This window comes from Bacillus rossius, chromosome 5, assembly GCF_032445375.1.
Source record: "Bacillus rossius redtenbacheri isolate Brsri chromosome 5, Brsri_v3, whole genome shotgun sequence".
Taxonomy (NCBI): domain Eukaryota; kingdom Metazoa; phylum Arthropoda; class Insecta; order Phasmatodea; family Bacillidae; genus Bacillus; species Bacillus rossius.
The window spans coordinates 9,987,498-10,013,239 of NC_086333.1; the positions used below are offsets into that span (position 1 = coordinate 9,987,498).

A 25,742-nucleotide genomic window follows, 5' to 3' on the forward strand; every position below is an offset into this window, starting at 1 on the left:
GTCGTTACTCACGAATGACAAGTTACGTTGGTACACGGTACAAGTTCCGGGTTACCCAATGAAAACACTAATTAATTATTACGCTACGATCTAACTCCGCGGCAGTCTTGCGGGTTAAAAGTTCACTGGAGGCGGCCAGTGCCGTATGTTACCATGGGGGGTCGCGTGATGGCGTTACGAAGCTTGGCGTTACAAATTATTCGCTCGTGATACCGGCAGGCATTTGCACGACATGTTAATTAAAAAGTTCACTGGAGACGGCCAGTACCGCAAGTGGAGCCAGTGGCGCAGTTGCACTCGATGCTCTTTAAGCCGGTCGGGATAGTCCCGGATCCGCGGAAAAAGGGCTCGGGGACACGTGGGCAGCTAATAAAAGGAAGTTTTGGGGTAATTACTCACATGGCAGAATGAGTGATCGTTGAATTCAAAGATGATGGCCGCTCACGGAACGTTAGTTGCGCCCCGGGCCTGAGCTTGGAGAAGACTGCCGGAAGATGGCCGCCGCGCGGGGTAGCTTCCGGGCTACCCCCACCACCCCGCGCCGCGCGCCAAGACACTTATATCACCTTACAACTATAAGTTTAAGTAAAAAAATCGTTCCAGGTACTTAATTACAAATTAGTATCTGGAAACTAATTGCTGAGGGCTTGATATATGACAAACTAGCAAGTAACTGTTTGAAAATATAAGTCAGTGGACGACTGTTGTTTACACGTAATTACACTGATGCGCATTGATTAACTAAGTAATTAAAGTGTTGGTGGTGATTGAAATTAACGGGACTGATCATTGTACTTATATTATGTTTATAAGTTATGCATCGAATTAGGTCCCGTGGCGGAGCTCTCACTTGACTCGTCCGGGGTTTGGAGAGGATGCGCTCCGAAAGGGCAACCTGCCACTGATCGGGTGAAACCGGCTTAAGGGTAGCGTCGGTACGACGTCAGCTTCATTAGATTCTGTCATTGCTTTCGTGCATGTGCACAGGTATGTTAATTAATTAAACAGCACAGCAGTAAACCTGCATGTCGCAAATATCAAATAAATGACAATCAAAATACGAGCGCAGGCTAGCTAACAGCAGTTTTACAAGTACAAGAAATACCATCGCAAATAATATGCTTGTCGGGATATTCGTTCTGGGATTGAAAAAAATCAACAAATTGTTGTTTGTTCAATAAGAAATAGATTTTAAAAAATGTAACGCAAGAAGTAACGACAATTATCGTTACTTTAAGGTGGAAAAATGTAATTCAGTTACAGTTACTGAAAACTTAGTATATTGCGTTACCACAATCGTTACCAAAAAAAGTAACTGTTACAAATAACTTTGTTACAGTTACTGAAAACTTAGTATATTGCGTTACCACATTCGTTACCAAAAAAAGTAACTGTTACAAATAACTTTGTTACTAGTAGCCCGTTACTTCCAGTCCCAGGGTGGCCAGCCAACCGGGAAATCGGGAAATACGGGAAATAGCCAGGATTTCTTAAAAAAACCAGGAATACCTGGAATCAACCAGGAATTTTTATTAGAACCGGGAATTTTTTTTATGAAGTAACGATCACAATAACATACGGCTGTTAAATGAGCACGTTCACCACCCGTCGAAGCACGACAGTGTGCTCGTGTGCTATATTTTGTGAAAGTTAATTTGTTCATATTGCATTTAAAAACTTTTGTAGTACGTAAGAAACCGTTAACAATTCAGACTTCCATACTTATTATGTTTCTGTATTCAAAAGCAACAGCATTTTGGCTGAAAATGTTGTTGTAGGATGGTAGTAATTTCTCGCACGGCATGTTGGTAGCACTAGTTATGTATGTATATTTGTTTTTACTTTGCGCTCATGTTGTTGCGTCACGGTATCACTGATACTTTTCTCGAGTTTTTTTTAAAAGTTTAGTTGTGCGGGACGTTGTTTTGAATCTTTTAATCTAACATGTAATTGGCGCAGACTATCAAAATGTCAACGAGTTCGGTCACCACATACAATGACAAATGTACGGAAGAGTTTGAATGGGTGGAGAAAGATCCAAAGTGCGGGACGAACGCTATTTGCAATTTCTGTAATGTTAAAATCTATATCGGTAGCATGGATGGGAAGAACAGCATTAGCCAGCCACGCAAGAGGGGCAAAACACGTGCGTTTGGTGTCAAGTAATTTTTGTGACGTGAGATTATAAATTTTTTGTTGGTGGTAGGTTTTGTTTTAAGCAAGTTGATTGATTTAATTTTTAAGCCTATAGTTAAGTTGTCTATTGTTTAACGGCAATAAAACATCATATTGTGTGTGCTTTGTGTAACAAAAATGCAAATTGTATGCAAATATTGATAAAAACCACCCTTGAAAAAACCTGGAAAAAACCAGGAATTTTATTATCCCAGAAGAGTGGCCACCCTGAGTCCCTGTGAAGAACACAAAACAGCTACTTGCAATTGATGTGAAAAATAACTTGTCATCTACACAAAATGTGGACATAGGATTCGGTGCGAAAAAACAGTTCAGGGTGTCTACAGGTCACGGAAGTCACCATAAGTAACTAAAATGAAGCGCTGGTCACAGAAGTACCGAAAAAGTGGCGCAATTGTTGTGGAAGTCACGGATTAATGTTTATTTACCCGTCGTACGTAACGTTTCAATACAAATCGATAGTTTGCGGGTGTAGAAATCGACATATGCGCATCGATAGTCTCGCGGAAGCAGACGTTGATATCGTCTAATCGATAGTGCTTTCCTGTTTGCTGTTTCCTTTGTCTTCGAAACACGGATGTTTGGATTTGTACGTAGATTTGTAATGGCTGCCGACTTGTGTTGTGTAAAGTGGCGTGGATTTTACTAATTATAACGTCATGTAGTTGTAATTCTTGTGAATATAAAACCGGAAAGAAAACGTTTTCGTTTGTGTGCCAGTTAACTGAGTTTATAGTAAAAACGTTCCGTGCGTTATTTACCAGTAAATCGATGTGTGCTTTTCTAATTAATCGCCACTGCAACGTTTTAGCACGTGGTACTAAATATAGATCGGCCAAAAGGTGTTTTCTGTAATTGGTGCAAAATATTTCTTGACTTTTATGTATCATGTGCTATTTAGGAACATGGAAGAGTTTGTTGTAACAAAAAGAGTTTGTTGTAACAAAAAGTTACAGTTAATTATTTACTTAAGTTCTGGAAATTCTGATTGACACGTCTTCACGTGTTTATGTATTTATATGTGTGAAATATAAAAGAAATGCCTGGAAAGTGCAGTTTCCAAGATCAGTGGTTCAAAATGCCTTGCGCAATAGAAGGAAATTGGACGTCTTGGCTTAGGCCTGTAGAAAAGTCACAATACAAAGCTTATTGCACTATTTGTAGAAGCGACTTTGGTATTTCCCATGGTGGTGTATACTGTGTTAAAGTTCATGAAAAGGGGAAAAAACATGTTCAGAAACTCCTGGAAATCTCTAAAGGTAAGCAAACATTACTGCAATTTTCTAAGAAAAATGATGCTCCATCTGTGTTGGCAACAGGCACTTCACCATTGAACACTGAAACACAGAATGACTGTTCTAGCGGAACAACTAATAGTGATACTAAAAGAACTGAATGTGCAGGTACTTCTGGCATAGGCCTAGGCAATTTCTTTTTGAAGGATGACGTAGCAAAGGCAGAAATTGTTTGGGCTTTAAATAAAGTAGTTACTCATGGGTCTTCACGTGGCTCAGGATCAAGTTCTGAACTGTTTCCGTACATGTTCCCCGATAGTTTGATTGCAAAAAATTTCATGATGCAAAAGGACAAATTGTCCTATGTTATTACTTATGGTCTTGGACCTTATTTTCAAAGTAAACTTGTAGATGAAGTAAAAAATGCAAATTTTTTTGCTATTTCCCTCGATGAAAGTTTAAATAAAATTAGTCAGAAAGGTCAAATGGATCTGATAGTACGTTTCTGGGATGAAGATTGCAATGCAGTTGTGACCAAGTACCTGACATCAACATTTCTTCAACGAGCAACAGCAAAAGATTTGTTGGAAACTTTCACAACTACTATGGCCAATCTAGGTTTGCCCCTAAATCACATTTTGCAAGTATCTGTTGATGGGCCTAACCAGGGTGGCGACCAACCGGGAAAACCGGGAAAAGTCAGGGAATTTTGCCAGCAGGGAAAAGTCATGGAAAAGTCAGGAAATTTTTAAAATAGTCAGGGAAAAAATTAAATCTTGTCTAAAGTTCCTGCTGCAGCATTTTACAGCTTAATATTATTCATAATCTTTGTTAATTTGTTAATTGTATGTAGCGAATTATTAACTGAAATTCTGAATACTATATTTTATACGAAGTTTGACATTTTAATGAAGCCATTTTTGATGTCGCGGGTCCATGAAAAACTCTGCTGTGTCTGCGTTGCTGATAACAGCTGGCTGGCGTGCGCGCGCATGCATTGTATTGCCACCATAGTCATGGTACGTGTACCAAATTGTTCTATGCTTACTAGTTTTATAGCTCATAGTACACCGAGATGACCGAAATAGTTTTATTTTTGTTTCTCGTATTATTGGCAACTGTGGTACAAGTACACAAACGTTTTGGGATGAGAACGTGAGTGCTTTTTTTGTTGCCAGTCTTGTTGTGTAGTGCTTCTCTACGTTTTACTTTTCAGATGTACTATTTATTTTATTTTGCTGTCCTCTTTGTGTAAACGTTTTGAATAGTGGCGCGTACATGTTTTCAGTATTATTTATTAAGCTAGTCGGGCTTTGTTCTGAAGATAAAAAGGAGAGAATAGAAGTAGTAGACAAAGATGGGGGGAAAAAAATGTGCGCGGGATCAGATATGAACGTGTGGGCTTGGGAAGAATATTGCCGTTGCTGAAAGCTAAGAGTAAAGGTGATTAATGAGTTAAAGTGTTTATTCGGTTATATTCAAATTTTTAGCCCATTACTTTTATGGAGTAAAACATTTTTTTAATGAATTCCAATACAGGATAAGAAAAGTGAAAGGTAAATATTAAGAGTAGCTAATCATTAGACTTGCGCATAATAGTTCGCGACCGGGAGCGCTCCTATTAAAAACGTTTACACAAAGAGGACAGCAAAATAAAATAAATAGTACATCTGAAAAGTAAAACGTAGAGAAGTACTACACGACTGGGAACAAAAAAAAAAAAGCACACACGTGCGAACTAGGTCGCTCTTTTAGTTCGTCCGCTCCCATCTCGAATTCAAAGAAGACAGGTCACAGATAGTTCGTTCGCTTTGCTACCGCTACTGCAGGCGATCTTCTTTGTATGTTATAGTAGTTATTTTTTTATAATGATCAGTGTTGTGAACGTCTAGACTATTATCCTTTTTTGGGTTATTATACATCAAATGAGTAAATAAATCAATAATTTACATAATTGGGTAAAATGGCGTATATAACAGTTGTTTTTAATCTTCACTTAACATATAATATAATCGAAAAATTTTAATTTATAAAAGGATTTATTTTATAGCTAGTTAAAGAAATATTATTTATGAGATGTGTTTATTTTAGTGAATAAAATTCAGTTTTATAAATATACAAATTTTAATTTTTTTTTTAAGTTTTAGAAATAATCAACAAAAAATGCGTTATTATTTACAGGCAACAAAATTACGTACATTATTAAGAAAAAAGACCCATTACTCTTTTAATTTGTTATCTTACAATTAGACATAGAAAAACTAATAAAAACTCTTAAGTAAGATTGTTTGCTAATATTGCTTAAGAATGTGTATGATCATTAGTACCTATATATAATTCACTAAATATTAGCAAGTTCATTATCACTTAACATACACTATAATCGAAAAATTTTAATTTCTAAAAGCTATTATTGTTTGTCTGATTTTGTTTTGACATATATTTGTGTATTTTATCTGATAAGTTAGTTATAATATGTGAAAATAAGAAGGTTTTACGCTTAAAAAAATTGATTAGATTGTTAGGCATGGTCAGGGAATAAAAATGATTTTCCTGGAAAAGTCAGGGAAAAGTCAGGGAATTTATTCTTTACAGTTTGGTAGCCACCCTGCTAACGTGAACTTAAAGTTTTTACGTGACTTGCAAGACAGTATTGGTAACGAGCTGGATGGAAATGGAAAGCCTTTTGATACTGGAACATGCCCTTTACATGTTGTGCAAGGGGCTTATAAAACAGCACACACTACAGTAGGATGGAAAATACATGAATTTTTGCGATTTGTGTACTATCTGTTCAGGGATTTTCCGGTTAGAAGAGCTGAATACACTCTGAAGACTGCTTCTGAAGTTTTCCCACTCAAGTTCTGCCAAGTTAGATGGGTTGAAAATTCAAGAGTACTTCAAAGAGCCATTGAGATGTTTCCATCACTTGTGAAATATGTCAGTGCAGTAGAGAAAAATCCCCCGAATTCTCAGTGTTATGTAAGAGTGAAAGAAGCCTTGAAAGATAAGCTATTGTTTGCAAAGTTGGAATTTCTTCTATCAGTTTCATTGCAGCTAGAGCCTTTTCTAACGAAATTCCAGTCCAATGATGCTTTATTTCCGCTGCTCTATCAAGATACGTTGTCTCTCTTGATAGGCATTGGCACTCGCATCTTGAAGAAAAATGTGGTAGAAGACATCAAATCGGGTGTTCAGCTGACAAATGTTGATGTATACAATTCAGATGTCTTGAAAGCTGTGAGCAATATAGATATAGGATTTGGTGCCAAAGCAGCATGCAAAGACCTTAAAGAGGTTGTAGTGTTGTTGTTTAGAAATGAATGCAGGTGTTACTTACAACATATATTTTCAAAGTTTACTGTGAAGTCTCCACTCAAAAGTAAAATTGTTAAAGGAGCATCCTGTTTATCGCCTGAAGTCATCAGAAGTAGTCTATTAAGAAACTCACGCATTACAACTGCATTAGACATTTTTGTGTCAAATGGACACATGGCTCCACATGTAGCAGACTGCATCAAACGAGATTACTTGATTGTTTGTGACAATGCAGCTGTTAAAGATGCTATAGAGACATATGATTGGAGGTCTCAAAAATTGGATGCCCTTGTTTTGGAATTAATTTCTATATGGCGAAGGTGGACAATGCTGCCCTGATTCAGTTTTGCAAGAAGATTTTAGTTATGTTTCATGGCAATGCTGCAGTTGAGAGGGGGTTTTCAGTGAACAGAGAATGTCTGGTAGAAAACTTGTCGGAAGCCTCTTTGATAGCACAGAGATGTGTGTATGATTCTGTTCATTCAGAAGGTGGAGTTAAAAATGTCCAAATCACTAAAAAAATGATCCATTCTGTAAGGAATGCATCTGCCAGGAGACAGGAAGCACTCAGGATGAAAAACATGAAGAAAGATGAGGAAGTAGAAGCAAAGAGGAAAGCCAAGTCAGAACTGAAGGAACTGCAAGCTACAAAACGCAGGATGTTAGAAATGCATAAGGAGGAAATGACCAGCATGGAGGATAGGATAACATTTTTGAAAAAGCAGGCTTAAAATTATGAATTATGTTTCTATCCATATCCACAGTGCAGAAACACATAGGCCTACAAATTTAAATATTAACTGTCAGTGTTTTTTGGCCAGTGTTGAAATTGTGGTCTTGTATAACTGCTAACACCCGGGACTATTAAAAGGTAAGCACATAGAACTGTGTAATATTTTTTAGTATATTTTGTTGCTTTTTCGTTATTTTCAATAGTGTATGTTATTACATAGTCAATAAGTTGCATTAAAAATATTCCTTTTTTCTGTGTGGTATAATGTGAAACGTTTCTGAAAACATTTTACCTAAAAATGAAACGTGTAATTCGAAGTATCAACTTTTCTTGAAAAGGTCACCAAAAAGTCACCAAATTAATTTTTCTGTTGCCTGTAGACACCCTGCAGTTGTAAGAATGTAAAAGAACTCAATATGTGCATCTATTTACAAGAGACTGTAGAAGCTTTTTACTTGAAATGTACATGAAATTGACTGAATCAGTCTCCATTACGTTAGCAGCTCGGATGAAATTTCCCCCGCTTGCAGTCATGCCCGGGGCCTATAACATTAATTCCCTGCAAGACTAAATTTGTATACAACAGCTCTGGACGAGTTACCTCTTCTCAGAGCCCAGCTTAGAGCAGCTCTTCCCGTCACGCATACGTATTAGGTTCACTCATAAAAAGTCACGTTAGGGCGCGTTTTCCCATGCCGAGTGGTGTCGCTTAGTCCCCCCTCTTACCCCGCCCCCTCGCGAGTGTCATTTTCATGAACACAGCAGGGCGAGTGGCCTGAGTCAAGGCCGTTCAGCCTCCAGAGCTGCGGTGCGATTTGGAGACATCCATGACAACTGACGAGCTCCTTTAAAACTAAGACCTCGTGGCTGACAGAGAAGGGCCACCAGCGCTCCCTGGGCGCTGGGCGCTGGAGATGAGTACTTCCATTCCCCCTCGCAGTTAGGCCGCCAGAGCGCAGCACTGGCTACAGCATAACGGACACAGGCTTCAGCATTTCATCTGGTTAGTCGATAGGCGGTTGTTTTCGGAGTTTATCCCTAGATAGCGCAGTGGTCCCGCGAACTTCGAGTTAACCACTCGGGTTGTTTTTTGTTCTCATCCTGCCCCTTCGGGCATCTTCGGTACACTCCCGCCCCCCAACCTTTGTTCCAGGGCTGAACCCTAATTTTAATTGACACTTTCCGCGCGCCCCGGCACTTCTGCACGTGACCTCTTTCTGGCTGGTATACGGTAATCATCAACGCGGGTTCCGGCAGAGATCGTCGCATTATGTATAGTTGACGCAACATAACTCCGAGCCTGGGTGACGGTTAGAAAATCGTTGTGTGTATGTGAGTCCCGACACTGGAGAAGGCAGACGTGGCGCGGCAACGAGCGATAATGCGTAACTTGATAACAGGGGCTACACGCTACTGCACAGAGTGAAAACTTAGTCCTTCGGTGAAATCCGACGAATACGTTCGTTAACACATCCGTGGTACTTACTAAACGTTTTTGTTTACAGTTTGGATCTGAGGTTTGTGTGCATGTAGTGTACACTTTTGTTCAGAGCCAGTGTTGCATATGTAGTGCAGTACTTCAGTAAAGTACAACTTTATACATAAAATGCCTCCAGTGTTGTCAAAAGTTAATTAAGAGTAAAAAACTGCACTCGCAGGCGCGGGAAATCGTCTCTAACGTTCTGCAGTTTATGAAAAATGAAGCGCGATTGCAGGAACCCTCCATTTCACTAGAGAAAGCACAGCTGAGAACAGCTAAGGCGACGGGTGTGTCTCGCACGACTGTACAAACAATTAAAAGGGAGGCTAAGAGGAATGAATCTGGTGAAGGAACATCTTTTGAGACCCCCAATAAGAAGTGAAAGAAAACATGTAAACACGAAATTGACACCTTTGATGAAGCTGTGGTACGACGTACGGTGTACAATTTTTACTTACTTAAAAAACGTGTGCCGACTGTCGAAACTGTACGACGTAAACTAAAGAATGACATAGATTACCAAGGTAGCAATACAACCTTAAGGACGACTTTGAAGAAGCTAGGATTCAGGTGGCAGAAAACCAAATCGCAGCACTCACTTTTAATAGAAAAATCAGATATTCGGCAAAAACGTATACAATATCTCAAGAGTATGCGTCAATATAGAAACGATGAACGCACAATTATATACATGGATGAGTCGTACATATTGTCGTCTCATGTAAAAAATAAAATGTGGAGTGACATGTCCTCAAATGGTTTACTAGTGCCTGTCGCGAAGGGTCAAAGATTAATAATGATTCACGCAGGTGGCGAAAAGGGTTTTATCCCAAATGCTCTTGCAATGTGGAAGTCGCACCAGGCAACAGGGGATTATCACAAAAACATGAATAAAGATAATTATGAAAAATGGCTCACCGAACAATTAATACCAAATCTTCCACCAAACAGTGTTGTTGTGATAGATAATGCTCCCTATCACAATGTAAAAATAAATAAAACGCCTACCTCCAGCTCGACAAAATCGGAAATGCAGCAGTGGTTAAGTAAAGAGAATATTTCCTTTACTAGCGACATGCTTAAACCAAACTTTTATAACCTCATAAAGAAGCACAAACCTTTGCACGTGCAGTACTCGGCAGACAGACTATTGGTAAATAGTGGCCATACATTACTTCATCTGCCCCCTTATCATCCGGATTTGAATCCGATAGAAAGCATATGGGCTAAAGTTAAAGGAGAAGTCGCTTCAAGAAATGTTACTTGCAATTTGGCAAATGTAAAAAAAACTTTGCGAGGAGATATTTAACCGAATGGGTCCAGAAGATTGGATACAGATTTGCAATCACGTCAAGACACTCGAGAACGAATACTGGGATAGGGATGTGCATTTTGACATTGAAATTGATAAAGTGATTGTTCAGTTAGGTGATGCAAACAGTGACAGCAGTGACGTTTACACATCAGACTCTTCGAATGGAACAGTCAGTGGCGTTGAAGAACTGAGGTAGTGCTTGGAACGTCAGTGGTAAGTGGTCAATGTTTTCTACTTTTCTCTACCTGCTGTGCAAGGTCGCCGTATCTGCTTATACCCCCTCCTCATCCACCTGACCCCCCATACGTGTTGCAGTCCCTACTCCTCATGGGTGACGTAGCTCAATGAGTGTTTTTTTTTCTACTTCGCTAAATTCCCCCCCCCTCCACCCCCTCTTCGGCCTTTTGGGCCAATGTTTTTCGGGTCTGTCTGCAAACAGGTCTTATTCGCAAGAATGGATTTCTGTGCAGGCAGGGTCCAAGATACTTATCCAAGAGCCCAAGTCCAGGTAACCAACCCCAAGGATCAGTCAGTCCAAGAAACGGTTTCAAGATGCACTCCTAGAGCCAGGCCCGGAGCTCTGGTAGTTTTTCTCGGGCGTCTTCCCAGCGCTGCTTCCTGCGATGGCCTAGGGACTACCGCCCTAGTCCTCTAAGGGCCTATGGCCACCTTTTGATTCATTCCCCACCAAATTGTCAACGATTTGTGAGTGAAAACAAGCTTAAAAGTGTCAGCTTACAGACCGATAGGAAGATGTGAACTTAGGTAACAGGAACTTACAAATAAATATATATATATGTCAAGACCAAATAATTTTATTGTTTGTGTGGGTAATATCTTATGATTGGAACTAAAAGTAAATTCACTGATAGCTTGTCTTTGCATTTTTATAAAATTAATATAATGTATTTAATTTAATAATTTTTGCTAACATGTAATATGGTTTTGGGCTCGTCCGTAGTTTTCGCAGCACTTAGCATTCTCTCTTTTCATATATATCTCTGTATGTGTGTGTTTTTTTTATATGTCCATTGAGTGCTATTTTGGAATTTAATCTTTAACAGAAAAAGAAAATTCTAAGGAATATACCAGGATGCCTAGAGACATGTTTGTAGTATCTCTTTAACCAATAACGATCCTCTTTCCCCCACCTGTTTTAAGGGGAAAATCTAAATTAGTTTGTCTGGTCTCTCATTGCTCAGTCTGCACTTCCCGTTCTTAATCAGCCACTTGGGCAATTATATTTAATTAGTAGCACGAGAGCCAGTTACAAACCCTTCTATAAAAATGGGTCTTTCAAAGTTTTTTGCCTTATGACCAAGGTGGGTGAAATTCAGCCTGATTAGACTGTGTGTTCTTGTATTTACTGCAGTAACTTGCAACTAATCTGTGTAGCTCTTCGAAATATAAAAAATTAAATTGAGGAAGAAGATCTTCTACTGAAGTGTGTGTGTGATGAAACGAGGAGTGAAGATTAATGGCTCGAGGAGTGTGATGACTGTCCTGGCACAGAAACATGAACTTTTGAAAATTTTGGCTTGGATGAAGGGGCAGAAGTTACATTTGCAATTTGAGAACATGGTGACTATACAAAAAACTGTATCTGTAAATAATTTTATGGAACATGTAAGGCATTGGGTTAAGAAAGCTATTCCTCACAGTTACATAGGAAATTACAAAGGGAAGGAATAGCTGAAGCAAGAAGTTCTGTCTAACAAAATAATGTTCTTGTTTTAAATTTTGATTTTTGCGGAGAACTGGTCGGTTGTATTGCCTGATAAAATCCAAACTTACCACTGGCAAACCGATCAGCTTTCACTGTTTACCTGTGTTGCACACTTTGGTGCAGAAATAAAAACTCTGCTCACGACTCTGTGCTTTAGAGATTATAAAACTGGAAATTTCAAATTTTGCTAGTTAGAACTTTTGAGTTCAATAGTGTGCATTACAGATTGGGGCGGCTGGTCATTTCAAAACTAGGTTTCAACTTTATGAACCATGTAAAAATACTCAAGCTGTTGAAAAAAAATTGATTTTTTCCCCCAGCTACAGGGCATGGCAAAAGTGCATGTGATGCAATAGGTGGTTCGTGTAAATACTTTGCAACTAAGTTCATTCTTCGGGCAGTGTGTGTTAATGCCATTTGATGCGGAAGTAGGTAATCTTGTTTCAAAGATAACTCTATTGGCTCTTGAAAGTAAAACAATTCAAACGTATAGGTCATAAAAGGAAAAAGAATGGGCTGCTGTAAAACCAGTTGTTGGAATACAATAAAAAAAATTACATTTCTAATCAACCAGTAATTTTTTTTATTGTATTCCAACAACTGGTTTTACAGCAGCCCATTCTTTTTCCTTTTATGACCTATACGTTTGAATTGTTTTACTTTCAAGAGCCAATAGAGTTATCTTTGAAACAAGATTACCTACTTCCGCATCAAATGGCATTAACACACACTGCCCGAAGAATGAACTTAGTTGCAAAGTATTTACACGAACCACCTATTGCATCACATGCACTTTTGCCATGCCCTGTAGCTGGGGGAAAAAATCAATTTTTTTTCAACAGCTTGAGTATTTTTACATGGTTCATAAAGTTGAAACCTAGTTTTGAAATGACCAGCCGCCCCAATCTGTAATGCACACTATTGAACTCAAAAGTTCTAACTAGCAAAATTTGAAATTTCCAGTTTTATAATCTCTAAAGCACAGAGTCGTGAGCAGAGTTTTTATTTCTGCACCAAAGTGTGCAACACAGGTAAACAGTGAAAGCTGATCGGTTTGCCAGTGGTAAGTTTGGATTTTATCAGGCAATACAACCGACCAGTTCTCCGCAAAAATCAAAATTTAAAACAAGAACATTATTTTGTTAGACAGAACTTCTTGCTTCAGCTATTCCTTCCCTTTGTAATTTCCTATGTAACTGTGAGGAATAGCTTTCTTAACCCAATGCCTTACATGTTCCATAAAATTATTTACAGATACAGTTTTTTGTATAGTCACCATGTTCTCAAATTGCAAATGTAACTTCTGCCCCTTCATCCAAGCCAAAATTTTCAAAAGTTCATGTTTCTGTGCCAGGACAGTCATCACACTCCTCGAGCCATTAATCTTCACTCCTCGTTTCATCACACACACACTTCAGTAGAAGATCTTCTTCCTCAATTTAATTTTTTATATTTCGAAGAGCTACACAGATTAGTTGCAAGTTACTGCAGTAAATACAAGAACACACAGTCTAATCAGGCTGAATTTCACCCACCTTGGTCATAAGGCAAAAAACTTTGAAAGACCCATTTTTATAGAAGGGTTTGTAACTGGCTCTCGTGCTACTAATTAAATATAATTGCCCAAGTGGCTGATTAAGAACGGGAAGTGCAGACTGAGCAATGAGAGACCAGACAAACTAATTTAGATTTTCCCCTTAAAACAGGTGGGGGAAAGAGGATCGTTATTGGTTAAAGAGATACTACAAACATGTCTCTAGGCATCCTGGTATATTCCTTAGAATTTTCTTTTTCTGTTAAAGATTAAATTCCAAAATAGCACTCAATGGACATATAAAAAAAACACACACATACAGAGATATATATGAAAAGAGAGAATGCTAAGTGCTGCGAAAACTACGGACGAGCCCAAAACCATATTACATGTTAGCAAAAATTATTAAATTAAATACATTATATTAATTTTATAAAAATGCAAAGACAAGCTATCAGTGAATTTACTTTTAGTTCCAATCATAAGATATTACCCACACAAACAATAAAATTATTTGGTCTTGACATATATATATATTTATTTGTAAGTTCCTGTTACCTAAGTTCACATCTTCCTATCGGTCTGTAAGCTGACACTTTTAAGCTTGTTTTCACTCACAAATCGTTGACAATTTGGTGGGGAATGAATCAAAAGGTGGCCATAGGCCCTTAGAGGACTAGGGCGGTAGTCCCTAGGCCATCGCAGGAAGCAGCGCTGGGAAGACGCCCGAGAAAAACTACCAGAGCTCCGGGCCTGGCTCTAGGAGTGCATCTTGAAACCGTTTCTTGGACTGACTGATCCTTGGGGTTGGTTACCTGGACTTGGGCTCTTGGATAAGTATCTTGGACCCTGCCTGCACAGAAATCCATTCTTGCGAATAAGACCTGTTTGCAGACAGACCCGAAAAACATTGGCCCAAAAGGCCGAAGAGGGGGTGGAGGGGGGGGGGGGAATTTAGCGAAGTAGAAAAAAAAACACTCATTGAGCTACGTCACCCATGAGGAGTAGGGACTGCAACACGTATGGGGGGTCAGGTGGATGAGGAGGGGGTATAAGCAGATACGGCGACCTTGCACAGCAGGTAGAGAAAAGTAGAAAACATTGACCACTTACCACTGACGTTCCAAGCACTACCTCAGTTCTTCAACGCCACTGACTGTTCCATTCGAAGAGTCTGATGTGTAAACGTCACTGCTGTCACTGTTTGCATCACCTAACTGAACAATCACTTTATCAATTTCAATGTCAAAATGCACATCCCTATCCCAGTATTCGTTCTCGAGTGTCTTGACGTGATTGCAAATCTGTATCCAATCTTCTGGACCCATTCGGTTAAATATCTCCTCGCAAAGTTTTTTTTACATTTGCCAAATTGCAAGTAACATTTCTTGAAGCGACTTCTCCTTTAACTTTAGCCCATATGCTTTCTATCGGATTCAAATCCGGATGATAAGGGGGCAGATGAAGTAATGTATGGCCACTATTTACCAATAGTCTGTCTGCCGAGTACTGCACGTGCAAAGGTTTGTGCTTCTTTATGAGGTTATAAAAGTTTGGTTTAAGCATGTCGCTAGTAAAGGAAATATTCTCTTTACTTAACCACTGCTGCATTTCCGATTTTGTCGAGCTGGAGGTAGGCGTTTTATTTATTTTTACATTGTGATAGGGAGCATTATCTATCACAACAACACTGTTTGGTGGAAGATTTGGTATTAATTGTTCGGTGAGCCATTTTTCATAATTATCTTTATTCATGTTTTTGTGATAATCCCCTGTTGCCTGGTGCGACTTCCACATTGCAAGAGCATTTGGGATAAAACCCTTTTCGCCACCTGCGTGAATCATTATTAATCTTTGACCCTTCGCGACAGGCACTAGTAAACCATTTGAGGACATGTCACTCCACATTTTATTTTTTACATGAGACGACAATATGTACGACTCATCCATGTATATAATTGTGCGTTCATCGTTTCTATATTGACGCATACTCTTGAGATATTGTATACGTTTTTGCCGAATATCTGATTTTTCTATTAAAAGTGAGTGCTGCGATTTGGTTTTCTGCCACCTGAATCCTAGCTTCTTCAAAGTCGTCCTTAAGGTTGTATTGCTACCTTGGTAATCTATGTCATTCTTTAGTTTACGTCGTACAGTTTCGACAGTCGGCACACGTTTTTTAAGTAAGTAAAAATTGTACACCGTACGTCGTACCACAGCTTCATCAAAGGTGTCAAGTTCGTGTTTACATGTTTTCTTTCACTTCTTATTGGGGGTCTCAAAAGATGTTCCTTCACCAGATTCATTCCTCTTAGCCTCCCTTTTAATTGTTTGTACAGTCGTGCGAGACACACCCGTCGCCTTAGCTGTTCTCAGCTGTGCTTTCTCTAGTGAAATGGAGGGTTCCTGCAATCGCGCTTCATTTTTCATAAACTGCAGAACGTTAGAGACGATTTCCCGCGCCTGCGAGTGCAGTTTTTTACTCTTAATTAACTTTTGACAACACTGGAGGCATTTTATGTATAAAGTTGTACTTTACTGAAGTACTGCACTACATATGCAACACTGGCTCTGAACAAAAGTGTACACTACATGCACACAAACCTCAGATCCAAACTGTAAACAAAAACGTTTAGTAAGTACCACGGATGTGTTAACGAACGTATTCGTCGGATTTCACCGAAGGACTAAGTTTTCACTCTGTGCAGTAGCGTGTAGCCCCTGTTATCAAGTTACGCATTATCGCTCGTTGCCGCGCCACGTCTGCCTTCTCCAGTGTCGGGACTCACATACACACAACGATTTTCTAACCGTCACCCAGGCTCGGAGTTATGTTGCGTCAACTATACATAATGCGACGATCTCTGCCGGAACCCGCGTTGATGATTACCGTATACCAGCCAGAAAGAGGTCACGTGCAGAAGTGCCGGGGCGCGCGGAAAGTGTCAATTAAAATTAGGGTTCAGCCCTGGAACAAAGGTTGGGGGGCGGGAGTGTACCGAAGATGCCCGAAGGGGCGGGATGAGAACAAAAAACAACCCGAGTGGTTAACTCGAAGTTCGCGGGACCACTGCGCTATCTAGGGATAAACTCCGAAAACAACCGCCTATCGACTAACCAGGTGAAATGCTGAAGCCTGTGTCCGTTATGCTGTAGCCAGTGCTGCGCTCTGGCGGCCTAACTGCGAGGGGGAATGGAAGTACTCATCTCCAGCGCCCAGCGCCCAGGGAGCGCTGGTGGCCCTTCTCTGTCAGCCACGAGGTCTTAGTTTTAAAGGAGCTCGTCAGTTGTCATGGATGTCTCCAAATCGCACCGCAGCTCTGGAGGCTGAACGGCCTTGACTCAGGCCACTCGCCCTGCTGTGTTCATGAAAATGACACTCGCGAGGGGGCGGGGTAAGAGGGGGGACTAAGCGACACCACTCGGCATGGGAAAACGCGCCCTAACGTGACTTTTTATGAGTGAACCTAATACGTATGCGTGACGGGAAGAGCTGCTCTAAGCTGGGCTCTGAGAAGAGGTAACTCGTCCAGAGCTGTTGTATACAAATTTAGTCTTGCAGGGAATTAATGTTATAGGCCCCGGGCATGACTGCAAGCGGGGGAAATTTCATCCGAGCTGCTATCGTCGTCTTTAGCCTTGCAAAATATCAGATTGGCCCCTGTGAAAAGGTGCCTCGGGCCACTGCAGCAAAGTTTAACTAAGTAGAGTACACCAGCCTAACAAAGTATAAATCACCCTTTTGTAACCAATCTATTTGGAAATAAAATTTCCAAGATTAATTTAAAATTATAATAAAAATTAAAAAAAAGTGCTGAAATACCTAATTTCGTGCACAGGTTATCTCTTTTGAATGCTTTGTATGCCTCTTTGATTGACCTTGTTATGAATATTTTAACCTTTTTTACTTTCTCACCGTTTTCATCTTTAATGCAAATAACATCTTTTTTGTTTTGACTTTGCTTTGAACAGTTGTTACTATCTTCTAGGTAATATGATAATGCTAGAGCTTGTACTAGGTGCAAGTATGATTGCAATTCATTTTTTCAAAATTTGTTTAAAGAGCAAAATAGCTTATTTGTAGCTGTCATATACAACTCATCTGCATACTTTTTACATACTATTAAATTTTTCATCAATATAATTAATTTGGTTGTTTGCTGAAATTCCCATGATTTGAATTTTCTCGATGCAGGTTTCAAAATTCTTCACCTTCTGTTAGAAAATGCAGGTTGCCCTGAACAACAAATTACAGAACTCTGAAGAATAGAACCTGTCATTGAAAAGTTAAATTTTTCTTCAGGTGTTCAAACAATTTTTTTTAAAAATTATTTTGTTTACATCATAGGTTTGGATGTTTATAGTTGACAGTGGATCTTATAATGTAATCACTATAATGATCAATAACTAATTTGCTTGGGTAAGTCTAAAGGGGGAGCTGAATTGTTGCCCCTTGGATGGGCAGCCCTTCAGGATTTTTCTGGCAATGGTTTGTTTGTACAGCGACTGGAAGGGCAGCCCATCCAATTTCTGAAAACATGTTTCTTTGTTTAAATAATCCTGAAAACTTGTCCCTTGGAAGGGCAGCCCATCAGGATTTTTCTGACAGTGGTGTTTTTGAAAGGTTGTCTGAGTTGTTGCCCCTTGGATGGGCAGCCCATCAGGATTTTTAAGACAGTGGTGTTTTTGAAAGGTTGTCTGAATTGTTGCCCCTTGGATGGGCAGCCCTTCAGGATTTTTCTGTCAGTGCTTAGTTTAGGTTAGGTCACTTTACAAACTAACCACTGTCAGACAAATCCTGAAGGGCTGCACATCCAAGGGGCAACAATTCAGTTGCCCCAGTCTAAATACATGAACAGCTGAGTGTTGTCTGTTTGTTTCAGGTGCTCTCCTTTGTTCCTGGAACGAGTCTAGGTGTTTTTGTCCTGGGGGCCGACACACAAGCAACAACGGACGGCCCCAGAGGACCGGGGGGTGCTTCTCGTGTCTCAGGAGGAAGGTAACTAAGTGTTGCTCATAGGGGGGTGCGAATAGTGGATTTTGATGGTCAAATATTTTCGAATCGAATAGTAAAATTTTTGAATAGAATGCGACTAGTTTCGAAGTCGAATGGTTGTAATATATATATATATATTTTATATGTTACCACACTGAACACTGGCTGGTTTTCATATATTTAGTTTATACAAGATATTTTCTTTGAATGAAACCAAAAAAAAAAAGTTCACTTAGTATTTTTAAGAGTTATTGAGGACATGAATTTTTAATTCATATATAATAATATTTAATAATTGTTAGGAATCTATTGTTTTTCCTTTCGGTTACCACAATGAAAAAAATTTGGATAAAAAAAATGTGTAGCATGGGAAATTACAGTCTGGCTTTTGAAACAAGTTGGTTTATTGTAGGATGATTTTGGTTTGGTTTTTTCCTTGAAATGAACCTTTTAAAAATACATTGCTGTTATGTTAGTAAGAATGTATAAATACTTTGGAAATTACATTAGAAGCTGGTGTAAACCGAAGTTCTTGGAACCATCACGAGAATTAAAACATAGGCATGTAAATACCGTATTGGTCCAAATATAAGGCGACAATTTTTACATAAACGAGAGATGAGAAAATTGGAAGTCGCCTTATTTTCGCACCCAAGACGTCAGCTTAGTTCCAAGCTGAAAGCTACAGTAGAAACATTGTTGAACAAAATGTTCACGATTTTTTATATTAACTAAATCTTCGTTACCTCACACGGTGTAAACGATAAATTCACCCAATATTGCAGTAATTCACAATTGTATAAAGTTGAAAATTAAAATATTTGTTCTCGAGGTAAAATGTGGATGTTGAAGCATCTCAAAATGGCAACCTTTTATTACACAATTCATATTTGTATTTGTGTACAATCGCGTGTTAACATTTACGGTAATTTAATTTAATATTTTTAACGGAAATATTTGTACTAAAATATCACAGCTATTTTCAGAACTGATGTTTACGTTTACAAACAGAAAATGTTAAGAACATTTCGGATGTAATGTTTGGAAATTCACGGCTGCCAACTGTCTTTCCAAAATATTTCTTTGTTGTAAAATGAACATTGCCGAACACGCACGAAGATGCCATATTTACAGGAATTTGGTACGTTGCTTCAAAAGCTATTTTAATAATTTCACAGTAATCCACTCTTTATTTAAGTAAAAAAACCTTTCAAACAACATAATTATCATAGATTATTCTTTAAAATTCATAGGACAGAGAGTAATATGAACAAATATTTGCGGTCACGTCACCAAAGTTAATTCATGGCCATATGCTTCACCATGGCAGCTAGCCACTTGTTTTTTTCCGGCAAGCTGCATTCTTTGTTTGCTTTGTTACGTTTAACACACTACTGAATAGTAATACGCAGCTTAAGTGAAACGGCAAGTTAAATGTGTTATACATAAATGCAAAAAGGATTTATCAACACAAAATGTATGTCTAATGAATTTTCACATTAATTTCTACCAAAATTATTTTTACATTTGTTTGGCCTCCTGAAACTGCAGGTCGCCATATATTCGGGCCAATACGGTATTCACAATTTTAAATTTTGCTATTCGACTTACGAATGTGAATAGTTCGTCAGTTACTATTCGCAACTATTCGTGTCTACGAATATTCCCACACCCCTAATCAAAATGCAAGAAAGTGAAGGTTGGTAAATACGAAGAAGTTGAATGTCAAATTGGAAAATTCTTCAAGAACAGCTTAATTTTTCATGCACAAAAGTCTTCAAGAAGAGCTTAATTTTTCATGCACTTTTGAAGACTTCCTTTCGGTTGACAATTCAGTTCTACCATGCAGCCGCAAACCATTGAAGAGCTATGTGAACAGCACAAGGGTTTAGCCGAAGTTGTTATTCCACTCCTGTGCCAACATAGTAAAACCTCGCTTTTACGTCCCCCAGTTCGTACGTACAGCTCTGTCGTACGTACAGATTTTCAGACACCGTGAAAAATTAGGCAAAAAATAAAATAAAAAAATATGAAAAGTGTAAGAAATACGTTAAAGTTTATTAAAATACAGTTGCAACCTGCAGCGTTTATTACTAATACGAGCTACATACACATTGTCACAGTAATAATTTAAAATAAAAAGGCCGCAAATTGATGTAAATTTACCGTCAATAGCGTGGCGTATGCGGAGAAAGGTCATTGTACTCGGTCAGCTGCTGTTACGGCGCGGCGTAGCCGCCAGCTGGCTCTCTTTGTTCGCTGAGCTGCGCATGCGCAGTATAACTCACTCTATGCTCCGCCCGGACTCATGATCTTCCATCAGCAGCCAGCCAATAGATGCGAGCTTAGCAGAAAAAATATAAGCTCCACTTCCAGTGTACCAGTTTTGTCCAGGTATAATACCAGTTTATTGGTATACGCACCAGTTTTCTCGCTGCCGTGACATGTTCAAGTTTATGTTAATCTTGATCTCTTGATACCAATAATTAATTATTTATGATCCCCAGAAATAAATGGTTAGTTTAAAAAATATGCGTCAACTGTACAATACTTCCGAAATTATAAAATACGTATAAAGCAGTTACCAAGACTCCGCTAATTTTATCTTGTGAAGTTTATGTCTCGTACAAGTATTTCGGCTAAGTTGTGACATAAATACAGTATCAGAACTTACAAGCAGCCACATAATATTCCCGACATTCCCGTTATGTTTATACATTCGTGAGTTTACGTTTTTCCCTCATGCATTTTAGATTGTCTCCTGCTATAATTACTCTGACTTTTACACGCCTAGGCTTAAATTAATACATGTTTAGAAATAAAAGCAACTTTTCATGTTATAAAATATGTATATTTTGCAATTTAAAATGTTCATTTCAGACTATAAACGTTACTTTTTCACGATGTTTTTAGGCCTACTAGCTAATCTTATCTACACTTAAAGTACCCACGGTATTTTTTTTATTTGAGCAAATATATTGTGTGTTAATTATTATTTTATTGATATAAAATATAAAAAAATGTAAAAATGGGGCTTATGACACTGCCTTCAGTGTCGAGTTTTTTTTAATTTTTACGTTTGATTAGCTCAAGTGTTGTTTCTGCACAAATAGGATATAATTTCGATCGAAAATACATCAGCATAATATATAGACACGGCAGGTCATTCCCGTGGCAGCAGGAAACGGCAACAGTAATTTATTTCCCGTGGCAGCGGTGGGAAAAACGGGAAGGGGGGGGGGGTGGCGGATAGCCACAAATGGACGTTATTTGGCCTCGCTGATTCATACGTACAACTCGGTCGTAAGGACAAATTTTGGAGAACCGCGAGTGTACGTAGAATCGAGGTTTCACTTACTCTGAAGCGCTTGACCACTTGGACAAACTGAATTTATTTGTGCATGGAACAAAAAATGTTTCTGATAGTGTGAGCAAGAGTTTGTGGGAACTTGAAAATTTTGTAATGTGTCAGTCAGAAAATGTGTTAAAACAATCAAAGCTGACAATATTTTTCAAAACAGTAATTTTTTTTGCTAGTGTTTTAATAAGTTTTTTATTGTGCTTATTACATTTAATTCAGTGTATATTATTCAGTTCAGTGATGTAATTGTAGTTTTCCAAGTATGCTGATAATAGGTGAGTGTAATTTTATAGTTAATACAGTGTGTTATTTGAGTAAATTTGGTTTTTATATAGAGACTGAATTTTAACCAATGTATTTCCCCTGCAAGAAGTTTTCCCTGTTAAGAAGTTTTTAGCATCCAGTCCCTTGAAAAACGTCTTAACAGAGTTTTACTGTAGTTGGAACAGCATCGTAGTACCAAGCAGATTAACGGGCGAACCAGGCCCTGGAAACTTCGTCACCTAGCTGTACGGGGCAGCACAAGCATTTTAAATCGTGCCAAAAAGCGGAAAAATGTAAACAAACATTCATTTTCAAATGGTGTGACGATGATTAGTTGGTCAACAGATTTTGTTAAAGGGGTTAATAGTTTTCCAGATCAGTTTATGGGAACGAACTAATAATCAGTGTCTAAATCAAAAGTTTGTCATAAATATATGTAACCTATTTGTTTAGGGTATTCAGTAATGAGTAGGTTCAAGTAAAATTATTTAACTTAAATAATTTCAGATATATTTACAGTAACACACACACTTTTGTTTTCAAGTTTTTAGCACAGCTTTTGTGTTTTTAATTGAATTTTAGCACGATTTTGTGTTTTTTAGTTAATTTTCACACCGTTTTTGCTAATTTTTAATGACTACATCTGAAAATTTTTATTTACCACTTTCAGGGGGCCCTACTAATAGCCTATACAGACTTGCCAACCTTTATGATTTTTTTGTAAAATGTACGAAAATCACGTCCGTTTTACGATTGTATGAGGATGTCTGCATTTTTTACGAATTTTAAGTACGAGATGTTTATTAAAACATGTATTTTCTGTCCGCCTTGGAAAAGTTTTATTTTATGGTTTGTGAAAGCTGTTGCCATGTGTTGTTGTGGAAACGAGTGCGGTAATTGAGTTAAAATGGTGGATGGCCAGCGAACCATGTAATTTGTTGTTCTATTGTATATCTTTCCTTATTGGCCACCTTAGTTACATTTATGCGCTTACAACTAATCACATACCAGTTTAAATAGCATTTTTAGTTTGGCAAGATGGTGTCGTGCATTAGAGTATGTTGTGATTCTTCAGTTAAAGTTGAGCCAATTTTGAATTTGTTTATTACAGGTTAGGAAACAAATTTATTGCATGTTTTTAATAAAAACGTGTTATGTGCACAATTAACGGAAGTGGAATCAAGTGAAGAAGAAAATGCCCCCGAAACGTGATACGCATTATTCTCAGGCATTTCGCGATACATACACGCAGGATTTTCCGTGTATTCTTAAATCAAGCAAGAGACACAGTTTGCATTTGGTTCAGTGTGTAGATGCGACATCAACATTGGGCACGGCGGATGATATGACATCAATCTCCACGTGAACTGTTCAAAAGATCTCGCAAATGTTAAAAGTGTCGCAGTCAGTTTAAAGGTTAGTGATTATTTCGCTAAAAATAAGAGCACAGACAATACTCTAATACGTGCAGAATGTATGATTACAAACTTTTTGGTTGAACATAATATTCCTTTAAATGTTACGGATGACGCCGCCCAGTTATTCAGAAAAATGTTTTCAAATTCTGAAGTAGCAAAAAAAAATTTGTTGCGCAAGAACAAAAGTCGACGGCTATCGTGAAAGAAATGGCAACAGATGCAACTGATAAAATTGTTTGTAATTTACAAACTGTGGCATTTTCAGTCGCGACCGACGACAGAAATGACTCTGAATCCAAATTATATCCACTAGTAGTAACATTTTGTGATACAAGTTTGTTGAGGGTTGCTGTGTACTTTTTTTTAATTGTGCGACTTGGTGCCTTCTTGCACCACCTGTCGGACCTTGGGACAGTGCTGCGATCTTCGGACTAAACCGACAGTTACGCATCATCATGGCGTCGGTTCGAATGTTGATGTATGTGCTCAAACATTTTTGGTCCTCTTGGACGGATTATAACGCAAATTAAGATTAACGGATGGTGAAAGTGTTATAATAACATCTAGGGAACGATTTTCAAAATATTTTGCACGGAAACGGTATAAGGACCTATCGGTGACGCGTGGTTGTAATGCCGACGGCTTGTAATTAATGACGGACATTGCGAAGGTAGAAACTGATAATTATTAGAAGAGTGAAATTATGCTTACGGTTATTAAGGGCCCACAAGAGTCCTTACACGGGGATTAGTGAAGTTACGCACACAAAAATAACTAAGTCAAAAACAAAGGGAAACGCTTACCTACTAGATAAGCACAATGGCGGCACAAACACCGGAATTGCAACACGTAATTTTAAACTTTTTATTGGGCAAAGCCGATGAAGCCCGTGATTTATATGAAGCGTCGGAGGAGGATGCATCCAAATTGGAGGATTTTAAAATTGTATTTGAGGAAGTTATAGAAAAAATGAGTGAATTACTAGCAAATTTCTTTGCTATGTGCACTAACCCCCCCAGTGATAAGGTCGATATGAGCAAAGTCAAGCAACAGTTCGCGGTTTATGAAGTAGTGTTCCGGGAATTGCGTAAATTATACAATAAACAGACGTCAAGCCAAAGTGAGGTTAAGGCACCAGGTGACACAGTGCCTAACACGGGATCGCAAGCCACGTTAAGTCCCCACGTGTCAATGTTGCCTGCATTACCGCTACCGGTGTTCGGCGGTAACCGCGCTGAGTGGAAGGGATTTGCGGAACTATTTAACTCTGTGGTTGGCCAATGTTTGCACTTGACTAAAGTGCAAAAAACTCACTATCTGTTAGGATGCCTTAAGGGCGAGGCACGGGACTTAGTTTGCAACATACCAGTCACGGAAGGTAATTATGATGTAATATGGGGCCTTTTGGAAAGGAAATTCTTGAGTGTTTGGATCACAGCGACCATCCATGTGCAAAAAATATTGCATTTGGCTCAAGTAGACAGTCGCAGTGAGAATGCCCTTAGCAAGTTTGTAGCCTGTGTCGAAGAGAATGTAAATGCCCTGAAGGCATTGGAATTCCCTGTCGAAAAGTGGGACTTCCTCTTATTGAACATTTTGTTAGAGAAGCTTGATTCACCTTTGAAACAGGGGTTTGAAATGTCAAATGAAGAGGACATTCCCTCCTACCGCAATCTCTTGAAGTTTCTGGACAAGAGGGCAAAGGCAGCAGAACAAGTCCATCTGTCTTCAGTTAGGAGCACCAGGCCAGTCTTCTCACAAAACACTTCAAGCAACCGGGTTCTTAACATAAATAAGTGGCGACCGATGAATGTTTCAGACTCAAACATACCTGGTTTTAGAAAGACTACACTTGTTTCAACTCAAGACAACCTGAAGTGTAGTGTGTGCGACGGATTTGATGGATTGCACACCTGCCAGGAATTTCGTTCAAGGTCGGTTGAGGATAGACGGAACTAGTGCAGGCGCAGAGGCTCTGTTATAACTGTCTGCGGGGACAACACGTGGCAGCACAGTGTAAGTCTAAGTTTCGCTGCCAACTCTGCCAGGGCAGTCACCATACACTCCTCCACATTGTCACGGGACAGGGGCCTAGGAACTACGCTGCGAGCTCAGATGACGATGGACGGGGTGAGGAAGAAAGTCCAGCAATTACCATGTGTGCAT

General features: G+C 38.9%; 1 protein-coding gene across 4 annotated transcripts in view; it reads left to right on the forward strand.

The window, feature by feature from the left end:
- LOC134531581 (eukaryotic translation initiation factor 4 gamma 2) overlaps positions 1–25,742 on the forward strand; it is a 247,063-nt gene that overhangs the window by 24,784 nt on the left and 196,537 nt on the right. The window contains exons 1-2 of one of the 4 annotated variants that reach the window (XM_063367295.1): positions 1,324–3,455; positions 18,421–18,536. In XM_063367295.1, coding sequence (XP_063223365.1) covers positions 3,381–3,455; positions 18,421–18,536 — 191 coding nt within the window. In that variant the 5' untranslated portion in view covers positions 1,324–3,380. Of the gene's footprint in view, positions 1–1,323; positions 3,456–5,949; positions 7,621–18,420; positions 18,537–25,742 lie in introns of those variants that run through there. The other 3 variants (XM_063367294.1, XM_063367297.1, XM_063367296.1) reach the window with 3 other exon arrangements.